General features: G+C 41.8%; 1 protein-coding gene across 1 annotated transcript in view; it reads right to left on the bottom strand.

Moving 5' to 3' along the window:
* Positions 1-324: 324 nt before the first annotated feature.
* Positions 325-19,582, bottom strand: part of LOC308396835 (alpha-2-macroglobulin-like) — a gene marked incomplete at its 5' end in the record, with an annotated part of 31,772 nt that continues 12,514 nt past the window's right edge. The window contains 24 exons of the mRNA XM_080882447.1: positions 325-385; positions 488-532; positions 678-783; positions 864-932; positions 1,019-1,109; positions 1,220-1,341; positions 1,838-2,050; positions 2,554-2,741; positions 2,812-2,974; positions 7,063-7,137; positions 7,716-7,872; positions 8,772-8,847; positions 9,098-9,274; positions 11,958-12,041; positions 12,265-12,316; positions 12,402-12,523; positions 13,434-13,560; positions 13,821-14,046; positions 14,413-14,551; positions 14,649-14,772; positions 14,879-15,022; positions 15,906-16,055; positions 16,461-16,606; positions 16,701-16,764. Coding sequence (XP_080738573.1) covers positions 495-532; positions 678-783; positions 864-932; positions 1,019-1,109; positions 1,220-1,341; positions 1,838-2,050; positions 2,554-2,741; positions 2,812-2,974; positions 7,063-7,137; positions 7,716-7,872; positions 8,772-8,847; positions 9,098-9,274; positions 11,958-12,041; positions 12,265-12,316; positions 12,402-12,523; positions 13,434-13,560; positions 13,821-14,046; positions 14,413-14,551; positions 14,649-14,772; positions 14,879-15,022; positions 15,906-16,055; positions 16,461-16,606; positions 16,701-16,764 — 2,853 coding nt within the window. The 3' untranslated portion in view covers positions 325-385; positions 488-494. The remainder of the gene's footprint in view (positions 386-487; positions 533-677; positions 784-863; positions 933-1,018; positions 1,110-1,219; positions 1,342-1,837; positions 2,051-2,553; positions 2,742-2,811; positions 2,975-7,062; positions 7,138-7,715; positions 7,873-8,771; positions 8,848-9,097; positions 9,275-11,957; positions 12,042-12,264; positions 12,317-12,401; positions 12,524-13,433; positions 13,561-13,820; positions 14,047-14,412; positions 14,552-14,648; positions 14,773-14,878; positions 15,023-15,905; positions 16,056-16,460; positions 16,607-16,700; positions 16,765-19,582) is intronic.

Here is a 19,582-nt window from a genome sequence, read left to right as displayed (position 1 = left end):
CACTTGCCAGCTGTCACTCAATGTCTCCCACGAGCACGTTTAGCTCTTTTAATGTTTTGCCCACTTGTTGCCCACTTGTTGCCCACTTGTTGCCCACTTGTTGCCCACTTGTTGCCCACTTGTTGCCCACTTGTTGCCCACTTACACCTTTTTGTTTTTGTCTAAACCTGCACAAAGACAGAAATGCAGCATGAGGCCAGTCTCAGCGGTGCATTCACAGCACTATATTTTCCATTCTGCCGATTATTAATAATGAAGCCTGTTATTAAAGAAGCACTAATAATACTGGAGCTGTTAACACACACGCTTACACACATGTGAGCAGGAAAAGTATCTTTATTCAAATGCAGGTTTAAACCTCAGGACCAGCCACACCTTCTTCAAACTGTGAGACGAAGAATACAAGTTAGTAAAAGCTCAAAGTTCTTTGCATTGATGCTGTGAACATGAACGTGTGTGAAAGGTGTGTGTTGTTACAGCTTCGTACCTGCAGCTCACGAGACAAACATGTATTGGGTCTCAGCCTGGTCACCTGACAGAAACATGGTAGAAAAACATGAACGTGTCATTTCTCTGAGTCACTGATGGAAACATCAGCTTGTATGAACTGTTCAGTCTGATGGATCCTCTGAAGTGTGTCAGTGTGCTGTTGGAGTAAAGCTTAGTTAGACTTGGACCTGGTTGGTAGTAGTCATAGATCTTGACCACGGCTGGCTTCAGGTTGTCCACTGGGAGCTCCTGGATGATCTCTAAGCTGTGGTTGATGGGTGTGTCCTTTGATAACTGGACGAGACAGAAACAATCGCAGACACAGTTTGTACCAAAGATCATCATCTGGTGTCCCCACGGTGACTTTCACTTACCTGCTCTAAGTACACCAGAACGTGATCCTCCTTTTGCTCAACACGACTCACCAGGAGGCCACGTTTGAGCTGTGAGGAGATGACATCATTTTATTATTATCCTCACAATTATCACATGAGATGCACTCGTTGGTAGAATCTGTCTAATTACTCACACTCTTCAAAGACTCGGGGTCTGGGGAAAATCCAGAGAGCATTTTGATGTCCAGGATCACCATGTTTGTAGTTTCCTCCTTTCCACTGTACCTGTGTTTGAACAGTGTGATTATACTGACCTGTGTGCACACTTGCTTTTCATCTACCAGCAGTTCCTCCACACGGGTAAAGAGCGCTCCTCTCACCTGTCACATACTTACAGTGATTGTATTTGCACAGTGAATTTGGGTCTAGCAGATTCACTGGTGTTGACCTCTAGATGGACTCTCACACTGAGAGTGGTGACATCAGCAGGTGTTGGGATGTTGTAGGTGGCAGAAATCTGGGAAACACACTTGGGTCACGTGTGGAACAGAACTAATCACACCTCAATGCACCCTGCTGTCACTGTTCTACACCATGACACATATTAGCACACATACTTTTATAGTCATACCTATATGTCTATATTCATCTTAATATGAGGATCTCTGTTATATCTACACTCATTTTATACGAGTGCTTGATGTTTGTTGTATATTTGCTGCTATGACAACTCAGTTTCCCTCTGGGATTAATAGTTTCCCTGATTCTGATACAGACAGAAAGTTCATTTATTTTTGCTCAGTTCTCCAATTTAGTTTAAAATAGCATTGTACTCTCTACAGTTATTACTGCCAGGTCTAATGTCTTTATTGTGTATGACAATACATGTGCAAGATGAGCTTTATTACATGTGACAATGCTAATGCTCTCTGAAGTTGTATAAGGAAAAAGAAAAAGAAGAAACCCTTTCTCTGACATCAACCAGGAGCTTCTCACGTGATGCTGTCACTGACCTGCACTGAAGCACATGCAGTGCCCTTCACCTCCAGCCTGTATTTTCCTGACACGTCCTGCAGCGCCTCCTCCTGGTAGAGCAGTTTGTTGCCCTGATTTACATCAAACGTCAGCTGACTGCTGGGAGCCTGAACTGTCACTGTGCTCCAACCTTCAGCACTGAACACCAGAGTGGAGTAGAGAGCCAGAGCCTGAAGAGCCACCACCGTGTCCTACAGGATGGATTCATTGTGGTTAACACACACAGCATATGTCTCCATATTTCATGGGCTTAAGTGGAATAGACATTAAGTTAAAACGGCCTGTGTCACTTTGAGACCCTCTCACAAAAGAGATCCTTAATCTCAAGTTTTCCAAAGTTCACTTCCTGGTTAAATAAACGTTAAACAGGTTAAAATATCTTTAACTGAGAATTATCAAAGTATAGAAATTACAGGTATAAACTCGCAGGTGATCTGTTATTTACAGGCTGTTACGTGTAGTTGGTGTACAGAAGTCTGAGGTAACATTGCTATTCTGTAAAAACAATGAATTTTTAGACAAAACTTAAATGTCATATTCTAACTAAAGAATAAAACTTCTCTGCCTGGCTAAAACAAATCTGTTTTACATATCTGATAGAAAACTGAAAGCTTCAGTATTATTTCTTTTGTCCCTGGTTTTGTCTAAGACTGTACTCAAAGATGAGCTTCATACTGTTCGGGTGGTGTCGTACCTGAGTGGAGGAGAAGCCTCCGTAATAGTTCTGCTGCCCAGTCAGCCACCTGATAATACCAGAGGCATATCCCAGATCCTCAGCAGTCGGGGAGGCGCTGAGTTTGGCCAGCAGCACATAAGAACTGATCTCCACTGACAGGGAGGCTGATGTTTCTGCTGCTGTCTGAGACCAGTAGAGGAAACCTCCTACAAACACAATAACAGTCACAGTGATGCTAATAAAGCCTGAATGATGTCCTGCTAAAGGATGACTCACCTTCCCTCACTGCAACTGTGTCTAAGTGCTGCAGAAGGTGAGCTCGGGTCTCCACGTCTCCTGCCAGAGTGAACACATAGGCCAGCAGAGCTGTAGTGTAGGTGTTGCTCAGGTCACTGAGAGACTCCTTGAGACAAGCCAGGCTCTTGTTCATCACAGGATCCTTTAAAAGATCAAAACAAAGAACTTTAATGGACAAACAGAAACCTTCTTTCATTAAACCCAGTGTGAGAAGAATAGGAGGCAGAGTTCCTGATTCAGTCACTCAAAACATCAGCGTGATAATAGAAAACACAGCAATTAGAGGAAAGTACAGATCAAGCAAAGACTGGAGCAATCTTCTAGTAGTATTTACAATATAAAGAACATATTGAAAAAACACTGTACAGGTTGGGTGGTGATACCAGTTCTTGCTGGTGAGAGTTCAGGTATGTGGATGACACCTGGGTGAAAATCAATTCTCAGGACGTTCCACAATTCACAGATCACATTAACTCAGTGGAACGACACATCAAATTCACCAGGGAGGATATGAAAAGTGTCAGGTTAGTCTTCTTAGACTGTGAGATTTCCATCAGGGATGGAGGACATTTAAAAGCTGATGTGTACCGTAAACCTAAGCTCCAGCCGATCCAGGAGAGAAGGACAACCGCTGCCTAAGTGAAAACCTGTAGTGATCCCGTATGTGTCAGAAGTATCGGAGCAGCTGAGGCACATTTTTTTCTAAACACTGTGTCTCTGTGGCTTTTAAACCCCAAAACACGCTGCGCCAAAAATTGGTCCACCCCAACGCAAACAGAGTAACATAGTGTACGCTGTTAAGTTCCAGGAGGATTGCCAGGATCTATACATCGGGGAAATCGAACAACCTCTGGCTAAGAGGATGGCACAACACAGAAGAGCCACCTCGTCAGGCCAGGACTCTGCAGTCTATTCACACCTACAGGCCAGTGGACACTCTTTCAATGATGAGGATGTAACATCCTGGACAGGGAGGAACGCTGGTTTGAGTGTAGGGTCAAGGAGGCCATTTACGTGAAAAAGGAAAGACCATCTCTGAATCGAGGAGGGGGCATAAGGGTACATCTGTCACCATCTTACAATGCTGTGATTGCAGCCATTCCCCAACTCTCTGTGAATGGTACTGATGGCCATTGATCAGTGGTCTTTGATCAGTGGGTTTTGGTCAGTGGTTGTTGATCAATGGTCATGAGAATTTGCATAATTATGATTAAGGAAGTGACCTCCCAGCCCATTGTTCCTTCAGTGGGCTAGTTTCAGTCATTATGCAAATGTAATGTATGCAAATGTACATGAATAGGATGAGGGACCTATGGAATCTTCGATACCCAGCATCCACATTGACGGCGAAAACACTAATAGCTCAGTGTTCCAACATTCGAAAGAAGGGTATTGCTCTCACAGCTAGAGATTGACGAGGTGCAACACAAATGCTACGGCAAGGGGGAGCCAGGACGACAGGTCAGGGGGGAGATGTCATCACCTCCACCCGAGATTTGTACCAAGCCCCAAGTGCTATAGTGCAAGAGGAAGTGACCTGAAAGATAGGATCATGGCAAAACTTGAAAACTGGATTCCCCGTAGCTGGTTACCAAGATGTGAAGATCTGCTAGATGATGTAAATGCGATACATACAGCCACGATTATCGAGACTAACAAGCTGATCTACAGTACAGCAGCAGTGATCAGAGAGATGCTTGGCTACAGGTTGAACAGCCACAAGGAGAAGGAGACTAGAGGCTAAGATCAAGGAGGGAGGTTAGTGTGAGATTATTTTGTTATCATATGTTACCTTATATATGAGATCAAAGTAGTTGCATTATAATATGGTATGTAGTTTTAGTTTGCATTAGACCTCTGACTTAGAAGAGTGTGAAAATCATTAGATCTGTTGGATTGACCTGTATTATGTTGAATGTCTTACATTGTTTCAAAGGAGTTGTTAGGATAATGGATGTTATTTTAATCTCACTGATATCATTTACATGCACTGTTGTAGGTTCATTATTACTTCATTAGTCTGCATCAGTTTATCAGTTTCTTAGTTTCTTAGTAAATCGGCTACAAGGTAATTCTCCACCAGCTTACTTTCTCTCTGCTTAAACTGTTGCAACATCACCACTCCACTCGAGCTGGACTGTTACATTCAGTTTTGCACGTAGTCAGGCCTCACTAACGTGCACATATATACAGACTTATGAAAGACATGCACGTTCCCTCACATACACACTTATTAACAAAGGGAGGTCGTCTCAGGACATCTCCTCTAGTTGGACTCACAGTTTCACAAAATGCACAACAGATCACACACTTGTTTTTCTCTAAAAGTACCATCTGATGTCTATATAAGGAGAACTTTTGGGATTGTGGGGACTTGATATCATTTCCAGTAAGGTCTGTGTGACGTCATCATGAATAATATAAAAGATATGGAGAGCCGCCGCCCGGCGGAGATCTGTGGCTGTACGCTTGTCTTCCCATGCTTCTGTCTTAGAAGTGTGTAATAAAGATCACTATTCTGGCATCTACTGAGACCATGCAGTCGTTTGTCTTCTCCTCAAAACTCGAATCATGACATTAGCCAACTATCGGAGCTGCAGAAAGGTGTGACAAAGACGGTGCCCAAGAAGAAGTTTAGCAAGCTGTCCATGGAAACTGCCAAACAACGACTAACAGCCTTGGCCAGCACCTTGCCATACACTAGTATGGCTCACGTCTACTGGTGGAAGAAGCTGACTGCACTCCATGAGCGTCTGGCAGCATAAATTAACCAGCTGTTAGGTGACGAGAGACACCCAGAATGGCTAACTGTAGGGCGGACAGTCCTGAAGGGATCGGTCCCATCCAACTAGGCCAGACAGTCTTGGAGGGATCGATCCCATCGGTCCCATCCAACTACTGACCAATAACCTGCCTCAGTACCACATGGAAGCTCCTGTCAGGCATCATAGTGGCTAAGATGAACAGACACATGTTCCTGTGCCCCACTCATTGGCAAGAATACCAGAGGTGCAAAACACCAGCTACTTGTAACAATCAGCCGAGACTGCCTGGATTGATTACAAGAGGGTCTATGACTTAATGCCCCACAGCTGGATCCTGGAATGCCTAGACCTGTACAAGATCAACAGGACTTTAAGAGCCTTCATCACGAACTCAATGGGGATGTGGCATACAACACTAGAGGCCAACTTCAAGCCCATAGCACAATCATCATCTATGAAGGAGATGCTCTGTCCCTACGGATACTGACAGAATAGAGCAGTTGTCAGCCATCTCCTGTACGTGGATGACATCAAGCTGTATGCAAAGAGTGAACGAGACATCGATTCACTGATCCACACCACCAGGATATAAAGCAATGACATTGGAATGTCATTTGGACTGGAGAAATGTAGTCGGATGATAACAAAGAGTCAGAACTGAGGGAATCGAACTACCAGAAGGCAAAATTGCAGACATAGAGGACAGCTACAAGTACTCCAACAGGCAAATAGGAACCCCAAAGAGGCTGCTGGGAAAGCTGCTACAACCAAGTACCTGCAGAGGGTCAGGCAAATCCTGAGGAGTCAGCTGAATGTTAGGACAGGATCCAGCCTATCAAAACTTACGCCCTGCCCATCATCAGGTACCCTGCTGGGATAATAAACTGGCAAAAGGAAGAGATAGAAGCCACTGACATCAATACAAGAAAGTTCCTAACCATGCATGGAGGGTTTCACCCCAAGTCCCGCATGCTAAATGGAAGGAAGGAGGCCAGGGACTGGTGAGTGTCAGCACCACATTCCAAGATGAAACAACGAATATCCACGAGTACGAGGAAGATGGCCCCAACTGACAGCGTGCTCAGTGAATACCTCAGCCAGCAGAAACTCAAGAAAGAGGAGGAAGGCGAGGAACCATCATGGAAGGACAGGCCCTGCACAGTATGTTACCACCGGCAGATAGAGGAAGTAGATGATACCCAGAAATCCTACCAGTGGCTGGAAAAAGCTGGACTGAAAGACAGCACGGAAGCACTAATCATGGCAGCACAGGAACAAGCTCTGAGTACAAGATCCATAGAGGCTGGGGTCTATCACACCGTGCAAGACCCCAGGTGCCCATGAGACAATCCAGCACATACCAGCAGGGTGCAAGACTGCTGGTTAAACCTAACTCCATGGCTCAGCAGCTCAAACTCTACTCCTTTTTTTGTTGAATACCTTGATATTCTTTGAGTCTACTCACATGTTGGGATGTATTCATTTCCAAGAAGGCAGCAGTAACGTACGCACTGAGAGTCACTTCATCAGATACACCACCCTGTCAACAGAAGACATCATAGACACTTTATCATCAGTGCACCAACATTCAGGGATATGAAGTCATGAAAATGATTTTCAGCTGCATGTGGTTTTAGTATCATCAATGTCTTGATGCATGTTCAAACATCCAGCTAAAGAGATGAACGGGAAGTTGATTTTGTTCATCTGGACATTGTATTTCCAGTGAGATGGATGTTTCTTCACCTCGGGTTTCCCCAGCCTTATAAACAGTTTGTGTAGTCATCTACTAATCAGAAGGTTGGTGGTTTGATTCCCAGCTGCTCCAGCCTGCATGCCAAATATTTGTGGGCAAGATACTAATCCCAAGTTGGTCTCTAGTGCATACTTTGTATTTAGTATAAATATGTGTGAATGCTACATAGAAAGCAGTGCTGGTGTGAATGGAACAAGATGTATGGAAATTATTTCTTGAATAAAATAATAGAATATACTGGTGTGAGCTATTACAGTATGTAGTACAGTGTTTTCCATGTATGCATGACATTATTAATAAAATTTGTTAAATCCACACTGGAGGCTGTTTCCACAGTCTAACAGCGAAGAACTGCAGGTTACCTTCATTCCGTTGTTGAAGAGTTTCCCAGACTTTTCAAAACAGCCATTTTCTTGTTGTTTATGTTGCAGCCAGGTCTTAGACTCTTCGATCTTTCTGGGATCAATAAAGATGAAAGACTGAGCTTTGGCAAAACTTCTTACCACAAACGCAGTCAGCCTGACAGAAAGAAAACAACACTTACACGTCTTACAATGATGGAAATGTTTGGCTGTGAGGTCACATTAAGAGAAAGAAATACTGATCATTTTGAAAATAAAGTTGAAATTTCAAGGTTAAATTTGAAAATGTATTTTGAGACAAAAGCAGAAATGTGGATATCACAGTTATTTCAGGACAAACTGCTTTACCCTCTGAATTAGTGAAATCGTACTTCAGACTCAGTTTTAGTAACAAGGAAGGAACTGATGTCACTTGTAGCAATAAAAACAGCGTGGCAGTAAGTATAAGTACACTGAAAAGCAGAAAGTGGTGCAGAAAGCTGCATGTGGTTAGATTTGTATAAAAGGAAATGGCTGCTAATGTACAGATGCAAGGATACCGATGGTTCCACGCTCGTGGAATAAAGAGGATCTATGCTGTATCACAAGACCACTGATTTATTTCACTACATCTACTCAAGGCATTTTATACAGGGTATAGCAGTCGTTTGAAGCAACAACTGTAATCATTTCAACTGTTTTCTTAGATTTGAATTTGACTTTTTTCACAAAACAGTATTAAGACTTTATTATTGAAATAGTATTTAGACTTTTTCTTAAAGTAAAATAACTTTAAGCTTTAAAATTTGACTTTATTCTAATAATGATCAATAACATTTTTATGTGGCTCTAATGCTCCTTCCTACCTACTAAATTACACAGTATTAACCAAAAGGTATTGTTAATGTTGGCTTAGTCAAAGGATTAAATGGAGAATTATTTTAAGTATTAGAGGTAGACATGTTTATGTTATTAATGGGTAGTCAAACTTCAAGAAACGTCTTCTGTTTGGTGGGATATTTAAAAACCAGTGTAACCTCTCTGGTTTGTGACATGTTTGATCAGTGATGTTCTCACCAAGTGTTTCCTGGTCCTGTTCCAAATGTGGTGTAAGCACCGTCAGCACTTTTGTAGTTGAGCTGTCTTTGGTATCCTGTAACAACAGGGACACCATGATCGAGACATTGTTGCTATGGTGATGATTGGACTCCATTTGTTTATGGATCTGCATGTGTACATCGAGATTTGGGAAATTCAATGACTCTTGCTGACAGATGAGGAAAATGACACATTTGACCAGAAACTGCGGCTAATGTTCTGCCTCCTGTCGGCTTGTTTCTTGAACCGTGTGTGTTGAAGTGATTCAAATGATTTCCTTCTTAGAGGAAACAATAAAAACTTGCCACTGGTGAGGAAGTTAGTAGCTTTTTCCATGATGGCTGCGGTGAGCTGCTGTGTGCCTTTCAGGTAGTGGAGGATGTAGATGTTGGGGGCCAGGAGAGCCATGTTCTGCTCCCCACATCCATACGGCATCTGCAGCAATCCATCCAGGTTCTTCAGAGCCCGGGCGAGGATGTCACCTGATCAAAAACATTGATTCACTAAAACTAACAAAACTAGCGTAAAACAACTTTGTATTATTGGGCAGAGATAACCTGAATACTTCAATATGCAATTTTAAATGATGATTTCATTTGCTGAGCGAAAAAACATCCAAACTGAAAATCAAAGATTGACTGTGATTAACCAAATATTTCTGGGAAGACTGAGTTTCATTTCACCAACCAGACCCAGGCCTGATTAAGGCCAGACCTGCTGGATCAAGAAATCACTCAAGTACAATCTGTTTGACAAAGGGAAGCAGGCTAAAAGACGTCCAGAAGAAACACATCGTTGCCATGACCAAAAGAAATTCAAAAATAGGCGGGAAGTCTTGAGATCTATCAGTTTGGACAGGGTTAAAAAACAATTTCTACAGCTTTGGAGCGCCAGTGCACCATGTTGGAACCCATTATCCACCAACTGAGAAAACTAGAAAAGATGTGGCCGAAATTACCCCATCGCACATCGACGACTCACCGAAAAAGTCAAGCGAATCCCAACAACACCCAGAACTGAAGGCCTTGCCTTCCTCTGTAAAGGTCAGAGTTTACGATTCAACAATACAAAGGAGACGGGGCAAAAACAGCATTCATGGACAAAACCACTGCTGACCAAGAAGAACACAAAAGCTTATCTCACATTTGTCAAAAATACATCTCCATGCTCCACAAGATATTTGGGAGAATATTTTGTGGACTGAAGAGAAAAAGTTTTGACTTTTGTTGCATTTGGCTTAAAAGTGACGCATCATTTCATAGAAAGAACATCATACCAACAGCGGTGGTAGCAGTGTGATGCTCTGGGGCTGTGTGGCGTAGCTTTGTCTGCGGCTCAGCTGCAGGGGAGGGGTGGGGCATTGGGTTCAGGCGGTTAGCGATGGAGGAGTCTGGTTAAGGCAGCTGGTGCCCAGTGTTAAATCATGCCTCTGCCGTTTCAGTAGCTCGCCACGACCTGGAGGGAAGAACTCTCTACCAGGAGAATGTCCAGCTATCAGTTTGTGCCTTAAATCTAAAACTTGGGCATTTAACCTTCTGGGGTCAGGGTATAATTGGCCGTTTTTGACTACTTTTGATTTTACCTCTATAGCTCACTTTTAAAAACTGTTTATCTTGCCTTGTTTGGTATCGTTACTTTCAGCACAGCTTTAAATATCTGAAATTTGAGTTATTTTTTCATTTTGGTATACTATATTAGCACAATTGATCTAAATTCAGACAAAAATGTCAAAATCCGAGTAGAAAAAGTTAAATTTTTTACTGTAAAACCCACAAACATGTTTAATGAATCATTTTCATAACTTGAAATGCAAATAGAAAGAATAAAATTATGCACAAATTTTGCAAACAACAAAGTTATATGGTACTATTTACCTAAAAATGCAGCCCAGGCCTCAGGCGTTTTTTACATAACCATTTAAATCTATTTACAGAACAATCAGTTCTGCATCAAATAAGAAGGCACACAAATGATTTGTGTTCAGTATAAGACAGAGGAGAACAGCACAGGCCTAAACCAGGTCTGACAGCAGGAGGAGCATCAGTCCAGTTTTCCATGTGGGAACAGCGTTTACACTGGAATCTGCCTTTGACGGCGTTTTTGGAGCAAATGTGACATTCAGCAGTCTAACTGACACACAATACAACACAATAACTACACAACACACTAACTACAGCCTCCAAACACGCTAAACGTCACTAATGTGTGACATATGAAAACTCGCTCTCTCTCTCTTTTGCTCGCTTTCCGTCACTACTAAAAATGCCGTTCTCCCTAAATAACCAAGCGTCACATGTTGCCATATCATTTTTTGATTGGCTGACATGGTAAACTCTAACACCAATGGGGAAGGAGTGTTTTTTATTTTTCTTTTTTCACGCACAAGCAGAGAGTGGTTGCTAGCGCTGTCTGTAGAAAACGTCGTTTTTACCTTCTTCCTGCTGTAAACGCCGCTGTTTTGTAAAGAAAAAAACTTTATGTGTATTTTTTATCATAGCTCTGGTTTTATGTGGTCCATTGACACAATTCAAGAACTGGTATATAGTCTGAAGTCCGTTACTTTCGACCAACAAAACAACCTGAAGAGTCGGTTGGGAGCTGAAAGAGCCGGCTCTTTTTAATGCGCCGAGCCGAAAGAGCCGGTTCTCCAACAAGAGAAAGAAATCCCCTCACTATCTTGTAGCTGTGTCGTCTTAAATTGGTCATGTGATTTTGACGTGTCGGCGCATACGTCGACCCCAGAGGGTTAAGATGGAAAATGATCCAGGACACCAGAAAGTGGTCGAGTCAAAATCTGGACTTAAATCCTACTGACATGATTCTGCATGACCAGAACGATTGCGCTGGAAAACCCTCTGGTGTGACTGGGCCAAAACTCAGCGTTTCAAACACACTTATGACTAAAGCTAGACTGCAGTTCTTCCTGCACAGAATGGCACAAACAGCCTTTTTGGGGTCCATTTCTTTTTCACACAAGGCCAGGAAGACGTGGGTCTATCTATAAATGAAATCATCTTTTAAAAGCTGAATATGGTTTTTACTTTTACTTGAACATGACGTCTCTTTTATTTTCTGTTGTTTTCGTAATTTGCCTTTTTAACAAAGCTTTAACCTGCCATATTTTATTTGGCTGAATCAAAATTGAGATGAAATGATGAGGTTTACCCAGGACTGATACAGAAGTGCGGGCAGATCCTTCTATCACATTCTCAGGCAGATGTATCTCTGCTTCCTCCGTCAGCGGGCTTCCTGTGTACAGACACAACAAACGTCCAATCAGGAAGTCACGACTACAACAGTTACTGTCCAAAGTCACCAGGTGGCCTGATCTTCAGCACATATCGTTACATTTTGTGAAAGTAAAAGATGAAAATTTGGCACATTTTATGTACACAGTGCACTCCACTGCTAACTTTGAGCATTTAGGTCATTTCTTTATTTAAACTTTGTAACTGATGGAAATCATACCGACCTTTTGGACAAAGAAGCCAGTTGTATGTCTTTGTCGTCTCAGTTCCCTCGGCCTGAAGAAAAGTATCTTTAAAATGAGTAACAATTTAAATTTTATGAGTAAAAATGTTTTTCTCGTCTCGTATTTATGACACTGACCTTCACTATGAGAGATTTGGTGACCACGTCGATGCGACCTCTGTCTGGTACGCTCACAACCTCATTATCGCATGACACATGGGACGCTACGGCCTCAGCAGACACAGTCACATTCACAGCCCCTAAAAGCAGCAGCACAGGTCACCTTCTTCGTCTCTCCATTAAAATAAAGGTTACCGAGGTTATTTTACAGATTTTGTAGAAACTAGAAGGAAATGTGTTGGGACAAAAGGAGGCGGTTAACTGTGATCACACTAGATCTAAATCTAGATTTAATGTTGGTTCTAAATCGAAGGTAAGATCAATTACAATTGGAAATTTTACTGCATCAGGCATGAAAAACATGAGCTGAAAAAAACAGTCCAAAATGATGTCAGGGTTGCTGCTGAGTCCTGCTGGAGGCCAAAGTACTGCAAATCATAAGATCCATTTAAGATTAAGAAGAAATCATTTGCATGGCAATGCAACTGCAAACAGTCTGTTCTAATGATACTGTGCAAGGGAAGCATGCATAATGAATTGAAAGGAAGGTTTCAAAATGACTTGTAATTGGCTAAGACAGCTGCATTAAGTAAAGCATGAGGATGGAGGCAGCTGCTGCCCTCAGACTGGAGGTATAGACGTTCTGCCCCACTCCCTACAACCCCCACGTTTAGCCTTCCAAACACAGGGGTTATATTCTGGATTTGCAGCAGCATTTGACTGTCTACATGTCCTAGCTCTACACTGCACACTCACTGTGGTCTAATGCACACACAGCTTTCTAAATTCCATGAATATAGCTTATTGGGTCTCAGATTCTCTCATTTCATTATGATACCTTATATTTCAGCAGTATTTCTCACATAGTGTTTTTATAATTGCTCTTTATTGTTTTAATCTCATTTATTCTATTTAGCCATCTTATGTGGATTCTTTTTAAGTCACTTCCTGAGAGTTCACTTCCTGCTTCTGGGTGCTGCACTTGGGTCGTACTCATCCTGCCACACAGCGGTTTCCTGGCAGTGTGGAGGACCAAAGCCTGATCCTCACCTAAGGCTGTTGGGATCATGGTCCACCTGAGGGTCTTGCGCTCGTTGGCACACAAACAGGATGTGTACAGATCACCAGAGAGAGGCGTGAGGGTGTAATCTGAGGACGGCCCAGGAGTGACAGTAACCTGTACGAGGAACACAGACATGGCTACATTTAAACCTGAGTTCAAATGTGAACACACCTACAGGTGAGCTTGCAGGTGTTGGTGAGCAGGGGCCCTTCAAGAACGGCCTGCATCCTGCATGGTTATATTGCCAAAGAAAAGATATTTTCTATTGTATTTTAATAACTATGATATAAATTTTGCTTAGAAAGTCATGTTTTCAGTATGGCTTTCCTTGGCTATGAACAGACATGTATCTAAACACTTTAATCATTCATTACCATGATGCAGCTGGTCAGGTAGTTAAAGACAGTCGCCCTCAGTTCAAAGTGCTCCCCCCGGATGATGGAGTAGGGCATGGTGAGTTCAAGGAAGAAAGGTTGGAAGACTTTCATTTCTTTACGAGGAGCCAAACCAAAACCCTGAGAGGACAAACAGAAAGCCTCCGTCTCCCAGGTGGTGATGGTGTCTGGGACAGTCAGGGACACGCCCCTTTTTCCATCGTCTCTGAAGCAGCAGATACACACAAACATATTCTGTAACATAATCAAACATGTTTTTATGTCTGTAAATTACTTGTATATCATAGTTACATCCTGCAGTGTGAATGACTTGTATATGTTGCATTGACAAAGTAAAAGAGCTCCACGGTGCTGATGACAGTGAAATAATATATCCCACAAAACTTTAAATATGACAAAACATCAGCCTGAAGCATCAAAACATGCTCAAGAAAAAACTCACAATTATTCTATTTTCATCTTTTTCATGTGTGCAAAGACACAGCAGAAAGTTCACATGGGTTTCTAAATGTGATCGTATAAACTTTTTAAAATGGAATATGCACCAGATCTCTTCACAACAGATACTTACCCAACTTCCACCAGATCCCAGATCCATGTCTCAGGGAAGAAAGAGCGAGCTGTCTCTATTAGTGGAGGAAGCTGCCCAGCAGATCCCAGACCAGGACTACTTAGTTGAATAGAACCATCTCTAAACCGGGGAGCCATAGCTAAATAAAAAAAGAAAAATTAATTTCCTGTTTTCTTTTTGGTAAATACAAAGCAAAATTTATAGCCAGACACAACACAAACAAGTGAATGATTCACCATAGTAGACATGAGGAGGGCCATCATAGTAGACACCAGGGCCTTGATGGTAGACTTTTCCTTTGAACTTGAGGCATGAAGGCAATCGAAAAAGCAAGTTTGTCGCCATCTTCAGTCCGACTTTCTACATATTTCAGCAGCACACAAAGATCAGCAAAAACTGGTGCAACAACAAAAACTATTGTATTTAGATTAAGTTTGACGGACTCACAGGTATACTTGTATTTTACCTGGAAAACTGCATAGGCGTCATTTTGCTCTTGACTGGGGTGCGGCAAAACATATCTTTTTGGTCTCACATTAAGGCAGTCTGTAGCATCATCAACCTCATACGGGATACCTGAGGATTTCTTGAGTGGGAGCAAGTCAAATATCTGAAAAGAAAAGTGCAGATCAGCAAAACCTCCAAACATTTATTGCCTGCCTGGTCACATTTGATCCACATGTGTTTTTTAACTCTTACCTGTAGTACTGGTGCAAATACAAGTACAGATTAGGCTCAAATCAATTGCTACATTATCTAAGAAGAATTCTGAAAAAATAAATAAATAAAAATGATCAAGTCAGCAGTAAGTGTTCGCAGATGTGAGGTGTTGTAGTTGAAGTATCTGTTTACCAAATGTTACAGAAGTTCTACAATTTTACTATAAACACCACATCGTTCTTAGTGACTTATATGGCTACAGTAAGTGTTCTCCATTTGAAGCTGTCTCTGTAGCTCCTTAAACTCACCAAGTATCACTTTTTCCAGGTTTTGCTGTATGTTTAACATCAACAAATACTCGTGTATTTGAGCAGTTTTGGTGCAAAGTTAAATTCTTCTCAAGTAAAGCAGACAGTGATTGGCAGGTCATACACTTGTTTGCATGGTTGAATTATTTGCTAAAAAAAAAAAAGTCATGATCCTGGATTTATCTCCATGCTGAAATATTAATTTGCTCAAAAGGAATTAATTTTATAAGATTAAAATATTGCTGTCTGCAACCACATGAGCAACAAGCATGGTACTTACTTACTCGCTAGAAAGACTGTCATCACAGACACATGCATTTGTAACCTTGTATTTTTTATACCAGTTTGCTTTAAGACAAACTCAGCATTTGACTGTTTAAAACACTTCAATGTACGACTGCCCAAAGAATACTTATCAGGACACAAGTACCGGAGCGAAGGCATGAGCTGCTGGTAACTCATGACACTACGGGCTCTGGAAATAAGGGATGTGTCCACCTCACTGGTGTTAATATCAGCAGTTACCTTATCTGCATCCAGAGTCTTCCCAGGCTCCTTGATGAGAACGCTCTTGTCGATGGCGCTCACACCACACAGAGAACGTGGCAGGGCCGTCACCTGCATGTTGGTCTCTTCACCTGGGACGGCTGAAGACGGTGAAAACTCCACTGACACCTGACGCACACAAAACACCCGTAGAAGTTTAGTGACTGTGATAACTCCCCACTCACAGCTGGCTAAATGAGCTGCTTCACTGTGGTGAGTGACAAATCATGAGTCCCATGTGATGGCTGTAGCCCACGTTGGACACTGTATGAACACTGTGTCAGTGTTAGATAGGTAGGACTTGCATCATCATTGAAAAAGTGCTTGTATAAATGGGAGTGAGCGGGTCATGAGGTCATATAAAGAAGCAATTTGAGTCCCCAGGTAGAGTAGAAACAGCTGTGCAACAACCAGTCCATTTACTGATGCTAGAAATCCTCAGGTGATTTAGCCAACTGAATTTGACTTTGATTTGAACGACATGGCATGACTGCAGACACCAAACACACAGCACACCTCTAGAATTACACTCACCTTGTTGCTGAAGCATTTGTCAGTAGAGAAGTCAGCACTGTGGGCAATTATATCCTCACTTGGCAGGACGGCATAAGCCACAACCTGGAACTCTGGAGCCATCTCAGGAGACACTCTGACTTTAAAGGACACCTGGCCCTCATTCACTGAAACACAGGTCCAAACATACATCCACAGATCAACAAAACAGACCAACGTCAATGCTTGGCTGTGGCATTTGTGGAAATATGGGAATTTTACCCGATCTATCTTGCACTTCAACCTGTGTTTGTCCTTGCATGGTGACTGCTCCTTTGGACAACACCTGGAAGACAGAAATCATTTAAAAACAAGAATGAACTAGCACTGATATCTGTGGACATCAGAGATGGGCAGTGACGCGTAATCTGATTACTTTTTTCAAGTAAAGTAAGGGATTACTATTGCAAAATCGGTAATTAGATTACCGTTACTTTCCCGTAGGAACGCTGCGTTACTGCGTTACTAAAACCGTGATTTTTTGCGAGAATGTTTCACGACAGTGACGTAAGCGAGTGCGCCGTTAGTGACAACAGCTGTGTGCAGATCAACAGTGGATCACATATTGATTGAGAGAGTATGAGCGTGCAACGTTTAAAGCGTGGAAGTACTGGCCTTACTTTGAGTTTGATTCCATAAAAAGTGACAAAAACATTAGTGTCTGTTGTGCGTGGGAAGAAAACTTCTTTTTACAGCAAAAAAAACCCCTAAACTTCCAAACAAGCACTGAGTGCGCAACGACGTAATGGGAAACTCACAGAGAAACTCGCGGATTCTTTAACTGACCGCGGCACACCTGCACCAGGGTAAACCTCCGCCTACCCCACTCCTGCTTTACAGGTGAAAATAGAGCAACAGGACCGCTGAGTCTTTGACTTTATTTATTTTCTGCTGTGTTTTACTTGCATCTATTTGAAAGACTGAGTGTAAACACAAAAAATATTTTATTTTATGTGCTGGAATGTGCAGAAAATAGGTTTAAATGTTAAACTAATTTCTTCCAGTCAGAGAATGTTGCATATAATTAAATTTTTGCTTGATGCATGAAGTTAAAAGATTAAAACTAATAAAACAAGTTTTAAAAAGAGAGACTTTTCCATTTGATTACATTTTGTATGATGGATTATGTAGAAAAAGTAGAATTGGGCTGAAAGATCTATCACTTTATCACCTATTCAGGTTGTAAATCGTGTTTTTAAAAAGTAACTAAGTAACTAAGTAATTAATTACTTTTTGGGGGAAGCAATCAGTAATTAGTTACTGATTACTTTTTTCAAGTAACTTGACCAACACTGGTGGATATACACTACCAGTTAAAAGTTTTGACACACCTTCTCATTCAGTGTTTTTTTAATTTTTATTTTAATACTTTCTACAATGTAGATGCATACTGAAGCAAAGAAAAGTATATAAATATCTCTAAATATGTTTTATGTTTTAGAGTCCTCAGAGCTGCCCTTTGCTTTACTGGCAGTGAATGGTAATGGTAAATGGACTGGTTCTTATATAGCGCTTTTCTACTCTTTCTGAGCACTCAAAGCCCTGTACACAACTTTGCTGCACAACAGTGCTGCAAACCCTCGCCTGACATGTTTCACCTCACAGGTGAGCCTTATCAGTGTCAATTGGTGGAATCTCCTGCCTTCTTAATGGGGTTGGGACCATCAGTTGTTTTGTGCAGAAGTCAGGTTGGTACACGGCTGACAGAACAGCTGACACAACTGTTAGAATTCATATTTGAATGTGTCCCCAGGTGCAGTCACAAAAACCATCAAGTGCTACGATGAAACTGGCTCACATGCGGACCGCCCCAGGAAAGGAAGGCCAAGGGTCACCTCTGCTGAGGATAAATTCATCAGAGTCACCAGCCTTAGAAATCACAAGTTAACAGCAGCTCAGATTAGAGTCCAGATAAATGCCACGCAGAGTTCCAGTAGCAGGTAGTGATGGTAAATTTGATTCTTTTTGCTGAATCGAGTTTTAGTGAGTCACTCACCAAAGTGAATCGGGTGTTTTGAGTCATTTGAGTCACTGAGTCAGTTGACCAGAGAGTGCAAAAAATTTACATTTTCACTCAAACTTAATTTGTTTCCATTTTTTAGTAAATCCTACAGGTAAGATAAGTGATTGAAAAAGAAAAACAACCATTTTTATAGAGCAAAAAAGAGCAAAAAAAAAGATTTCTAAAGGTAACATTTATTTTATTTATTTTTATTTTATTTTATTAGTATTTTCCTCACGTGTTAGATATATATTTTCACATCTAAATGTCCACTGAGCTGTGAGCCAGGGGGCGGTAATGCGCCTTAACATTGGTTGCCAACCAAGCAGAAGAAGAAGCTGTGAGCCAGGAGGGAGGGGGTGAGTGAGTGAGTGATTCATTTATGCTACGATTCAGCCAAGAAACACAAGAAACGGACATTAGACCAGTGGAAATCTGTGCTTTGGTCTCATGAGTCCAAATTTGAGATCTTTGGTTCCACCTGACGTGTCTTTGTGCGACAGAGAAAAGGTGAATGGATGGTTTCTACATGCATGGTTCTCACTGTGAAGCATGGAGGAGGAGGTGTGATAGTGTGTGTGTGGGGGGGGGGGGCTTTGCTGGTGACACTGTTGGGGATTTATTCAAAACTGAAGGCACACTGAACCAGCATGGCTACCACAGCATCCTGCAGCCACATGCCATTGCATCATCTATTTTCCAACAGGACAACGACCCCAAACACACCTCCAGGCTGTGTGAGTGCTGTTTGACCAAGAAGGAGAGTGATGGCCTAGCCTCCACAGTCACCTGACTTAAACTCAAAGGAGATGGTTTGGGATGAGATGGACCACAAAATAGGCCAACAAGTGCTCAGCATTGTTCACCAAATGATTAAATATGTATTCATTCATTTTGATGTTTTGATGCCTTCAGTGAGAATCAATCGGAATAATTCAATTCAATTTATTTATACAGTACAAAATCAATAAAACTGTCACATCAAGGTGCTTTCTATTGTAAGGTAGACCCTACAATAAGATTAATAACAGGTATGATTAAATGCAGAGAGGTCTGTTAACACATAGTGAGTGAGAAAGGTGACTGGAAAGGAAACACTCAA

Source organism: Rhamphochromis sp. 'chilingali' (assembly GCF_963969265.1).
Source record: "Rhamphochromis sp. 'chilingali' genome assembly, chromosome: 1".
NCBI lineage: Eukaryota > Metazoa > Chordata > Actinopteri > Cichliformes > Cichlidae > Rhamphochromis > Rhamphochromis sp. 'chilingali'.
The sequence above is the reverse complement of the archived record's forward strand: the minus strand, read 5'-3'. Positions and strand labels throughout refer to the sequence as shown.